Raw genomic sequence first — 12,478 nt, forward strand, 5'->3', positions numbered from 1 at the left:
TGTGAGGGGTCACGTCGTTTAATAGCGCGCTTGGCTTTGATTGACAGACACCGGTGCGTCGCTCAGGCGTCTCCCAGCATGCCGTGCGGCCCGTCTGACGCACCGGCTGGCTATTTTTAAGTCATCGCAGAGGGGACGGGTTCAGCCCGACTCCAAGAGGTTCCAGAACTTCCTGCATTCACGGACGCCATCCTCAGATCAATGAGGACCCGGTTCCATTCTCTTGATTATGACGGCGGGGGAGGGGCTGGGGGGGTGTTTCTCTCCGCCGCTCCTCCGTTAATCCTGGAGCAGTCCACGATGACGGGAAGAAACCCGAAACCCTTTGAAGAATAAAAGGAAGCTTTGATGAAATGTCCGGCGAGCTTCACGCCACGCACTCGACGCAGAGAGGGGGGGGGGGGGGGGGTATCGACGAGGCCGATCGAGCCCATCGATCCCGTTAGCAGGTGGATTCGAGCATCGGCTCACACGCGTCCTTGTGTTCGCTCTGCTCTTTGGAGTCCTTGTCCGTCACGTCTGACGTGGCGTCGGCTTCGACTCGACTCGAGTACCGAGCTTTGATGTCAAAGACGTCCCACTTCTCGGGGATCAGGCCTCGGCCGAAGAGGAGCGACGCCACGGCGGAGAACAGCAGGATGGACGCCAGGGCGGACAGCATGCAGATGGTTCGGATCGGCGAGCGCTGGACGTGGACGCCGTTTTCAAAGGTGCATCCTGGGAGTTTGATGAACGGGGGTATGCCCAGGAGCGGCTCGCCACACAGCACGCGCAGCAGGACGCCGGTGGCGCAGCCCAGAACGGCGCCGTAGCCGTTGGAGACCTTGAAGAAGAGGACGCAGACGAGCTGCGGCAGCATGAGGGTGTAGGTGAGGTCGGAGCGCAGCAGCCAGATCATCAGGACGCTGCTGTCCAGGAAGGTGAGCGACGTGCCGGCCAGCCCCACCGCCACCACCGACAGGCGGATGACCCACTGGATCTCCCGCTCCGATGCCTGGGGGGGGGGCAGGGACATGAAGACAAAAGCATCCGCGCACAGCCTCTCACTGAGCCCCCCCCTCCTCACCTGTGTCCTCAGGATGTTCCTGTAGATGTTGGAGGTGAAGATGGAGGCCGCGGACAGCAGGGCGGAGTCAGTGGACGACATCACGGCGGCCGCCACTGCCCCGATACCGACGATGGAGATGTAGGTGGGGGTGAGGTGCTGCAGGACGATGGGGAGGACGAGTCCCGTCTCCCCCCGTTCAGATGGGGACGGAGAACCGTAAGAAGTCATGTTCCAGTCTGAGGAATGCAAAGGTGGGTCGGGTTATTCAGGGAGACGAAAAGGGCTGAATATCAGAACCGTCAGAACCCTCTGGTTCTGTCATCCATCCACCAGGCAGAACCCTCAGAACCCTCTGGTTCTATCATCCATCCACCAGGCAGAACCCTCAGAACCCTCTGGTTCTGTCATCCATCCACCAGGCAGAACCCTCAGAACCCTCTGGTTCTGTCATCCATCCACCAGGCAGAACCCTCAGAACCCTCTGGTTCTGTCATCCATCCACCAGGCAGAACCCTCAGAACCCTCTGGTTCTGTCATCCATCCACCAGGCAGAACCCTCAGAACCCTCTCGTTCTGTCATCCATCCACCAGGCAGAACCCTCAGAACCCTCTGGTTCTGTCATCCATCCACCAGGCAGAGGAGGCGGGTCATCGTGGTCGTTCGCCCGTCCCTTTCTTCCGTTTTGAGGCGTGGCTCTGCTTCCTGGATCTTGTTTCCTCTTCCTGAAACACGGCGATTAGCAGGTATGTGCTGTCTGAGCGCCTGGACCAGGCATGGGCAAACCACGGCCCGGGGGCCATATACGGCCCGTTGGGCTTTTTAATCCGGCCCGCCGAACTTGTCCAAATTATATCATTAAACTACCTTTTATTATAATTAAACCTGTAAAAGGCCAAATCCTTTCATGTAGTGGCTTTCACATGTCATTTATATTACTTCACACAAACACTCCATCCATCGGTTCCTGGCCCCGCCCCTCTGTCAAATTTTAGAGTTTGCCCCCCCCTGGCCTGGACTGATGTTTAGCTGGGTGCATCGGCAGGAATCCCATTTTAGGCTTTCTTCTGACCCCTGCTTGGATAAACGAAATGCTAACAGTGCTGATTCCTGTCCCTGCTCCTGAACCGTACTTGTTGATGCGGCTGCCGCGCCCAGGAGGATGGGCGGGATTCCTAACGTCGGAACGATCACGGCCGCCGCGAAGCAACTGATCTTCGCTGTGGCCGAGGAAGAGGCTGACAGTGTCCTCTGGTGGAAGTTCTGAAGACCCAAGTTCCCCAAACCCTTGGAGAGAAAGAGGACAAGCAGAAGACCTATGTCATAGTTATGCAACGGTACAATCACAGGCCTGCGTGAGGACGGGGGGGCGTCGACGACCCCCGCCGGTCTGGCCGCAACGTGAAGGTAAGCATACCGGTTATTAGAAGGGGCCAACCAAACTCTGTCGATTTGTAAATGTGTCTATAATCATGGAAAACAACATTGAAATGTGGCCCTGGTGTCCCCAGTGGACACAGTGGGGACTGCAGGCCCAGGAAGTGACCGTCCCAGAGTCCAACCATGGATGTCCCGACTGCTGACGAGGCTACGCAGCTCAGGAAGGAAGAAACGCACTGAAACGGGGACGAAGGTTGGACTCGTTCAAAGGACTGGTCCAACTGAACCGCCGGGACGAACCAACCGGCTCTCAGCGAAGACGAGGAACGCAGCAGGGGCGGAGTCGAGTCCCTCAGCGCTGCCCGTAGGGGCACCAAGAAACGCGTCTGGGTGAAAAATACGCAAAATAACGCTGAAGGGCGGGGCCATGTTTAGTTCAACACGGAAAGGGCGGAGCCATGTTTAGTTTAACACGGAAAGGGCGGAGCCATGTTTACTTTACAATGGAAGTGGCTATGACTTCTTCTTCTACTATTTCCAGTATAATTTGGTAAAATCAAAATAATTTATTCCGATCGAAAGTGTGATGCAGGAACACGCAAGTCCTGATCGGATCAATATTTATAGGGTCCATGAGCAAAGTGCATCCGAACTCTGATCGGATTCAGGATATTAGAGCACGGCTGTTAAGGGTTAATTCGGGATCCTAAACACAGACGCACCTGAGCGCACAGCAGAGGAAGGAAAGGAGGCGGAACCGGACCCGATGAGAACCGAGGTGGGTCCATTTCTAGAAGCTCAGCGGCCCGCAGAGAAAGAGTGAGAGGACAGGCAGCAGCGGGTCACGGGACGGGAACAGAGGATGATGATGAGGAAGACAAAGCATTCCGAGAGAGATAAGAAGAGAACGAGCAAGGTCACGGAGTCCAGGGGCGAACGAGACATCTCAGACGGTGAAGATAAGGAGAGAAAGATCGCTTCACCAAAGCAAAGGACACCCCCAGAGGACACGACAGGAACTGCAGAGGGTCAGCAAGTTACCTGACCCCGGGAGAAAAGGCATGATGGGAGATTTTAGGAGGTCAACTCAGAGCCCGACGGGCCCAAAGCGCTGCCGAGGCTATCCATCACCACGGCAACCCAATCGATCACATGATCAGGTTCAGCTACAGCAAGCCTGCGTGTGTTTGTACTGCGTGTGATTGTACTGCGTGTGATTGTACTGCGTGTGTTTGTACTGTGTGTGATTGTACTGTGTGTGATTGTACTGTGTGTGTTTGTACTGTGTGTGATTGTACTGTGTGTGTTTGTACTGTGTGTGATTGTACTGCGTGTGTTTGTACTGTGTGTGATTGTACTGTGTGTTTGTACTGCGTGTGTTTGTACTGCGTGTGTTTGTACTGTGTGTGTGTTTGTACTGCGTGTGTTTGTACTGCGTGTTTGTACTGTGTGTGTTTGTACTGCGTGTGATTGTACTGCGTGTGTTTGTACTGCGTGTGTTTGTACTGCGTGTGTTTGTACTGTGTGTGTGTTTGTACTGCGTGTTTGTACTGCGTGTGTTTGTACTGTGTGTGTTTGTACTGCGTGTGTTTGTACTGTGTGTGTGTTTGTACTGCGTGTTTGTACTGCGTGTGTTTGTACTGTGTGTTTGTACTGCGTGTTTGTACTGTGTGTGTTTGTACTGGGTGTGTTTGTACTGCGTGTGATTGTACTGCGTGTTTGTACTGTGTGTTTGTACTGGGTGTGTTTGTACTGCGTGTGTTTGTACTGCGTGTTTGTGCTGCATGTGTTTGTACTGCGTGTGTTTGTACTGCGTGTGTTTGTACTGCGTGTGTTTGTACTGCGTGTTTGTACTGTGTGTGTTTTTACTACGTGTGTTTGTACTGCGTGTGTTTGTACTGCGTGTGTTTGTACTGCGTGTTTGTACTGTGTGTGTTTGTACTGGGTGTGTTTGTACTGCGTGTTTGTACTGTGTGTGTTTGTACTGCGTGTGTTTGTACTGCGTGTGTTTGTACTGTGTGTGTTTGTACTGCGTGTTTGTACTGGGTGTGTTTTTACTACGTGTGTTTGTACTGCGTGTGTTTGTACTGCGTGTGTTTGTACTGCGTGTGTGTTTGTACTATTTGTATTTGCTTGTGTTTTAACTGTGTAACCTTTTAATGAGGCACAGAGCTGCTCACAAATTACTACCTTAAAACACCCACCGCTGTGAAGCCCACAGGAATGCTGGGATATGAAGTTTTCTAGTCTCCTCGACCCCAGATTCCTGATCAACCTTCGCTGTGAGGGGCTCATTAGCCAGATTATAGTGCAAAGGTCACGCTTGGGTCGCCTCCCATCCGCTCCAGAACGTTTACGAGCTATAGTTTAATAAAAACGGAGCCAGAGCACATCTTTGAGGGCATCTTAATTCATTCATTTTCAGAACCGCTGTGTCCGTTACCGGGTCGCGGGTCGTGCTGGAGCCTATCCCAGCAGTCAACGGGCGAGAGGCGGGGCTACACCCTGGACAAGCACAAGTTAAATGTTCTTACCAGAATGAGAAAGTTATCGATCCACAGCCAGGCTCGGTCTGCCTCCACGGTACCGACCCACGCAGACTTCAGGGTCTGGTTGAAGGCCGTCTGAGTGATGTCCATCACGGCGGGACTCATCAGGGCGAAGGGGACGCACAACCACTGCAGCAAGGCAACGACAGGACAGCGGGGTCACCGGGAGGACGGTTCTCTCGTAGGTCTCTGCTGAGACGTTACTGGACTGTTCAGGACCCCATCCAGCGTGTCCCAGGCGAGAGGCCGAACCCCGGCCGCCCCCCCTTTCTGCGCCCTGCTCACGTGGTGCCGAGGCAGGTCGTAGGCCGGTACTTTGACGGCGTTGTCCCCGTGTGGGGGTGCTTCATGAGGACTGTCCGACCTTGGGTTAGCCACGCGGGTCCGACTTTAGCAGCTGATTCATTCGTGCTAATCGGCGTTCATGGAGTGCAGTTAGCGTCTTCCGCCTGTAGGAGTGAACCCCCGGCCCGACACCGTGGACTCGCTTGCCCGGATACCTGCTTGTGACGACTGGCTCTTCTGGGACGTTCTGGTCTGACCGTAAGTTCCCTGATACCCTCCGTATCGTTCCGTGGGTCTGCTGTTTACTCTTCTCTTGTATACTTCGTTCGGCGGGGAGCTCGGGCTGTGGACAGCTTGCTGTATTTCTGTATTTCAATTTATTCTTGTACTTCTTGTATTTCTTCTTCACACCTCTTGCTCAGCTCTGTTTTGCCTGATCTTTGCCTCTAGCCTTAGTATTTTGCTATCCATATAGCTTGTGTATATATATATATATATATATATGTGTGTGTACACATTGCCTTTACTAATTAATAACGTCACACTGCAGATATCAGTACTATTAATTCATTATTAATATTACAATATTCATCTTTTGCTAGATCCTGTCCTCACACAACAGAGGTCAAAGGGCACACCCGTGCCTCCGAGTGATTTGCTGAGTGATGCGTTTAGAGAAGAAGCACATGGATGCATCAAGCCATTTCAGAAGCAGCACCTTGAAACATTCAACTTGATATGTCTTCTGCTCTCCGGGAGAAATCTACTGAGGATCGCAGACGTCCAGACATCCAAGGCCGCAGACCTGCTGGGTGACTGGCTAAAGCGCCTGCTCCTTTTTCCTGACTTTCTACTAGATTAAAGATGATAGCCCACCAAACTGATGAAGATGAGGATGAGCTGTATGATGTCTGTGTAGGCCACGGAGTAGAGCCCCCCCATCAGCGTGTAGGTGATGGCCACGGCAGCAGAGATCCAGATGCTCACAGTGTAGGACAGCTCCAGGATCACACTCATGGTCACGCCTGTACACACATTAGCAGAGCTCTCAACAGGGCGGCTTTATAATGCAAACTCTATTACTGCCCCCCCCAGCTCTAAAGGTCTCGGGCTGACTCCATCACAGAAGCACTTATCGGTTACGAAGCATCCGGAGCTCTCTGACTCGGCTTCCAAAGGATAAAAGGCAGAAACGTGAAGCAGCGTTCAGCTTCCTGGAGTCTGATCAAACCGGCAGCGCCTTCAGCGCGGTTTCAAAGAGGCCGAAAAAAAACACACGGATTAAACAAACACGAATTCACTCTAGATATAAAAGACTTATATCGCTACTCTGAAAATCAGCCTCAGAACACGACTTACTTCTGTTTCCCGTGACTTTTGAACCTGCTGCTCTGTTACAGTAAATGACTTTGAGCCCCCGTGACTTTTGAACCTGCTGCTCTGTTACAGGAAATGACTTTGAGCCCCCCGTGACTTTTGAACCTGCTGATCTGTTACAGTAAATGACTTTGAGCCCCCGGTGACTTTTGAACCTGCTGCTCTGTTACAGGAAATGACTTTGAGCCCCCGTGACTTTTGAACCTGCTGCTCTGTTACAGGAAATGACTTTGAGCCCCCGTGACTTTTGAACCTGCTGCTCTGTTACAGGAAATGACTTTGAGCCCCCGTGACTTTTGAACCTGCTGCTCTGTTACAGGAAATGACTTTGAGCCCCCGTGACTTTTGAACCTGCTGCTCTGTTACAGTAAATGACTTTGAGCCCCCGTGACTTTTGAACCTGCTGCTCTGTTACAGGAAATGACTTTGAGCCCCGTGACTTTTGAAGTAATGACTTTGAGCCCCCGTGACTTTTGAACCTGCTGCTCTGTTACAGTAAATGACTTTGAGCCCCCGTGACTTTTGAACCTGCTGCTCTGTTACAGTAAATGACTTTGAGCCCCCGTGACTTTTGAACCTGCTGCTCTGTTACAGTAAATGACTTTGAGCCCCCGTGACTTTTGAACCTGCTGATCTGTTACAGTAAATGACTTTGAGCCCCCGTGACTTTTGAACCTGCTGCTCTGTTACAGTAAATGACTTTGAGCCCCCGTGACTTTTGAACCTGCTGATCTGTTACAGTAAATGACTTTGAGCCCCCGTGACTTTTGAACCTGCTGCTCTGTTACAGGAAATGACTCTGAGCCCCCGTGACTTTTGAACCTGCTGCTCTGTTACAGGAAATGACTTTGAGCCGACTTTGAGCCCCCGTGACTTTTGAACCTGCTGATCTGTTACAGGAAATGACTTTGAGCCCCCGTGACTTTGAACCTGCTGATCTGTTACAGTAAATGACTTTGAGCCCCCGTGACTTTTGAACCTGCTGATCTGTTACAGTAAATGACTTTGAGCCCCCGTGACTTTTGAACCTGCTGATCTGTTACAGTAAATGACTTTGAGCCCCCGTGACTTTTGAACCTGCTGCTCTGTTACAGTAAATGACTTTGAGCCCCCGTGACTTTTGAACCTGCTGCTCTGTTACAGTAAATGACTTTGAGCCCCGTGACTTTTGAACCTGCTGCTCTGTTACAGTAAATGACTTTGAGCCCCCGTGACTTTTGAACCTGCTGCTCTGTTACAGTAAATGACTTTGAGCCCCGTGACTTTTGAACCTGCTGCTCTGTTACAGTAAATGACTTTGAGCCCCCGTGACTGTGCGCTGGTTCCTACCTCCTCATCAGAACAGCTTCTCTGATAGCCGGGTGGAGATGTAACTGATATTCATCACGCCCACGCACAAACATTCTTACCTAATCCTATGAGCGTTCCGGTCACCCACATGACCTCTGATACGAGGGAGGCCAAGACAGAGCGGCTGTCGGCCCTTTTCCATATTTAATCTGGAAAGGGTCCATCATGGTCACGTATTTATTGTTTCTCATCGGCTCAGCGAAGAAAAGGCCACCTATTGACGAGGGAAGCAGAAAGGGTTTAATCACAATCAGGATCTATTCATTCGTCATCGTCAGTGAAGGATTCACAAACTAGGAATTTCTCTCCAATCAGGAAATATAAATACTACAAGTTGAAACGGCACCAAGTTACAAACATACGGATACAGAACCCACCAAAGACAGCAGCGTCCGGAGGATACACAGACGTGTACTAGCAGCAGTAAAACTAGTATAATCACGCAGTGCAAGTTATCGCTTATAAAATGTTCATGAGTCCGATACAGAATTATTGATTGTTCATGAGTCTTATAGTCGAGGGGAAGAAGCTCTTCTTGTGGCGGGAGGTTCTGGTCCGGATGGACCGTAGCCTCCTGCCCGAGGGGAGAGGGTCAAAGAGTCCGTGTCCAGGGTGAGAAGGGTCGGCTGTGATCCAACCTGCACCCCTCCGGGTCCTAGAGACCTACAGGTCGGCTGTGATCCGACCTGCACCCCTTCCGGGTCCTAGAGACCTACAGGTCGGCTGTGATCCGACCTGCACCCCTCCGGGTCCTACAGGTCGGCTGTGATCCGACCTGCACCCCTCCGGGTCCTGGAGACCTACAGGAAGGAGGAGACTCCGTATGGAAACCCTGAAGGCCCGGCACACGAGCCGGACCCGGAGACGGGAGTTACTCGCCAGTTGCTGTGGAACAGAAGCGTCACTATATTTATCTCGATGTATGACCATCGGGCTAGCGGAGGATAGCGTTTCTTTTCCCATGTGGCATGTGGAAGACGAATGCTGCCCCCCCCCCCCCCCCCCCCCGCTAAACTCACTCATATCCATCGGTATGTCGGTAACGGAATGGACTTCAATGAAAATCAGAAGGAGCCGAGGCCAGAATGGATGCATGAGGTTTCCGTGCAAATCCCAATAAATGTGATCTACAGGGATGCACCGATTGATCGAAACCGATTGATCGAAACCGATTGATCGAAACCGATTGATCGAAACCGATTGACTGAAACCGATTGATTGAAACCGATTGATCGAAACCGATCTTATCTACCTCCACGAAGGCCTTAAAGTCAGCCGCTGTCCCCTTCTGCGCTGCCATTAAATCACTGGCAGCCCCGCCTGCTTGCCCGAGCCCATGGCTCCGCCCCCTGCTGCATTGGAAGCGCCCGTTTAGCTCGGCGGGTGAAAGAGCAGGAATGACCTGTGCCGTGTTCATTCTCGTTAAACATGCTGCGCTAGTTGTTGCACAAGTTTATTTTATTCCCCCCCCCCCCCCCCCCCCCCCCCCCCTGAGTAGGAGGCTCTAACTGTTTTCTACAGCGTTCTTTAAGATGAGGAATAATGAATGGTAGTTTCATCGGCCGCTGCTTGATTTCGGGTGAGACGCCGTCGCCTGACGGGATTGCTCCTCCTTCGTCTTATTATTACAGTGATAAGTAGTAATTATAGTACAGTTATAGCGATAAGTACTAATTATAGTACAGGTTGAAAGGAAACTGGTTTTCTCTTCAAAACGGAGTCGGTTAAAAAAAGTGAAAATATTATTACGATCAAATATTTTATTCTCACAGACTCCAAAAGCATCTGCTGCGCCCCCTGGCGGGGAACTGTTGTATAGACGGTGTGTGAAAGCAAAGATGCTTTGATGTCGGACGGTTCCGGTCGGCCCGTTTCATCTCACCGATGATGAAGCACATGGTCGCTGTGATGGGCATCACGGCCCAGATGAGCCCCATGGACGGGTTGTAGACCGCCTCCGCCGTCCCCACGATGAATCCGCCTCCAACCCAGGTGGCTGCATCACGCACGCACACGCACACGCACACGCACACACACACGCACAGCACGTCATGGTCGCCGGTGGCAACCTTCGCGAGTAAAACAAGGACATGCGTTTGTGGATAAAGCCGCTCCACGGCGTCAGGGAGCGTGATATTACGCACGAGTCCCTGCGTGGCCTGTCGCCCCCCCCCCCTGCGTTTATTCCCCTTCATTCTTCACCGGCAGTTACAGTTACAGTTACAGTTACAGTTACAGTTACGGACAGCCGGAACTATTTCTGAGATGCTCGTTTGAACGTTTTCATTCAACAAACATGGAGCTGAGTCGGGCAGACGTCGATTTCCCGCAGCGTCATTGAGACGAGACGAGCTGCGTAAACGGAGCGCCACGCAGGAACAATGACCGACCAGGACGCGTCCGCCTGGCCCCGTCCCCCCCCAGCCCCGTCCCCCCAGCCCCGTCTGGCCCCGTCCCCCCAGCCCCGTCTGGCCCCGTCCCCCTCAGCCCCGGCCCCCCAGCCCCCCCCCGGCCCCGTCCCCGCAGCGCGTTACTCGCCTGTCATCGTGAAGATGCCCACCGCCAGGTTGATGCCCCGGTTGCCCAGAAGCGCCATTTCCGTTTTATCGCCGTCGCCCTTCTTGGCCTCCCTCTTTGATTTGACGGAAGCCCAGATGCCGATTCCGAGGACGAGCAGGTAGAAGAAGATCATGACGGTGACTCCGGGGATGTTGAGAGCCATGATGGCGCTGCAGCAGGGAGCGGAGCGTCTGCCTGCCGGGATGAGAGAGCGCAGCGCCCCCGCCCCGCCCCCCCCGCCCCGCTGCGGCGTGGCTCGGTGGGGGCGAGTCACACCTCCGCGAGCACAGCGCGACCACGCGTGGATTTACTTCAATTGACACAGTTATACGATTTATTTTTAAATTAAACCCCCATAGAAAGGTAGTTTTAATGTGCATCCTGATCTGGATCCTGATCTGGATCCAGAAGTGGATTCTTCCTGAGGGAATAAGGGAAGTTGACTGATGTCCTGAAGTACATCTAATTAAAAACTACGGTCCTGTTATTGACGGCCTAATTTAACTTTAATGATGAACGTCTCTGGAAATTATTCATTCATTAACATGAAAGCTGCAACACACAAAACTCAAGCACCCCAAATGCAGCCTAAAACATCAAAGGAACAAATCAGCATGAATTCAAGCCAGTAAAAGTCCCCATGTGATCACGTAAACAGGAAGCTCCTACAATCACGTTGGACATTCATTCTTCATTCGTCGTGTATTTATTTATTCAGCAGGGAGATCAGGTTTCATCTGCATTTGGGTTTAGTCATAAAATGTACTATTCCCAACGATTCATTCCGGATCTCCAGATGTGGAATATTACTTGGAACCAGATCACAGTCGCAGGTTGTGAAAGACGTTATGGTGATGCCATCCTGTCATTGTTACCCAACAAATGTAACGAAGGACTTTCAACGGAAACAAGCCCGCAAGGGCTTTTTTGAAATGCTCCTCTTAGACAGGATGTTTGACGTTATTTGTACTGTAATACATGCTACTGTGTGACTGTACTTGTACTCTAACATTCTATCTAATAAATATATTCATCATCATCATCACCACGATGACCCAGACGGTCATTCAATCACACTTTAATCCAGATTTAACATCAAAATCTAACCCGGTGGACATCCGGAATCACTCTGGCGTAAACGTGTCATCCCTGCCCGAGGTAACATTAGGTGCGTTTACATGGACACATTTAACCCGGTTAAAATCCTGATCGGAATAAAAATGCTTCACGGACACACCTTAACCGGAATAGTCTAACCCATTCCAGCCTGATCCGGTCACAATTCTATCCCGATGGAGAGGGGTGGTTTATACCGATTTGTGACCCGGTCAGGGCGCATGAAAACACTTATTCCGATGTTTCGGTACAAGTCGTCCTTACTGCGCATGTCTGTGACGTCAGCTACACGCGCTGCTGCTATTGCCGGAAGCTAGCTGAAGCAGAGCGAGCGGAAAGCACGGCGGGCGGAAGACAGAACTGGTCAATATCTGAGACAAACATGTTGCCGGAGACATTAAAGGAGGAAACTAACAGCGCAAACGGGGAAAACGAGCGAAATAACGCTGACGTTTCAGGCAGGAAAGCGCGGAGCGATGATTTGTTTACAGCGGGAGTTGCTACGCTACGCTTCTTCTGCTACCATTTCCGGTGCTTTGGGTCAAACTGCGCATGTCAGAATATTCTGTTCCGATCAAAAGTGTGATGCATGAACACGCGAATCCTAATCGGATCGGATCTTTAGGGTCCATGAACACGGCGCATCGGATCACAAGTTTACTCTGAACTCTGATCGGAATGAAGACGTGTTGTCCGTGTAAACGCTCCTACTGAGCTCCTCTTCGTTGGAGGTGCCGCCATTGTTCCTAAACCTCGGCTGTGGTCTGCTTTTGTATGCGAGTAGATTCTTTAGCGTCAGGGCTAGGCCCACGGTCT

General features: G+C 51.7%; 1 protein-coding gene across 1 annotated transcript; it reads right to left on the reverse strand.

Annotated features, from left to right (window-relative positions):
* Positions 1 to 442: 442 nt before the first annotated feature.
* LOC137895806 (high-affinity choline transporter 1-like) lies at positions 443 to 10,709 on the reverse strand. The gene is given in 9 exon segments (XM_068741319.1): positions 443 to 994; positions 1,067 to 1,284; positions 2,180 to 2,333; positions 4,961 to 5,104; positions 6,137 to 6,285; positions 8,047 to 8,103; positions 8,106 to 8,201; positions 9,870 to 9,983; positions 10,526 to 10,709. Coding segments are annotated over 9 exon segments (1,668 nt in total).
* Positions 10,710 to 12,478: the final 1,769 nt, after the last annotated feature.

This window comes from Brachionichthys hirsutus, chromosome 7 (assembly GCF_040956055.1).
Source record: "Brachionichthys hirsutus isolate HB-005 chromosome 7, CSIRO-AGI_Bhir_v1, whole genome shotgun sequence".
Taxonomy (NCBI): Eukaryota; Metazoa; Chordata; class Actinopteri; order Lophiiformes; family Brachionichthyidae; genus Brachionichthys; species Brachionichthys hirsutus.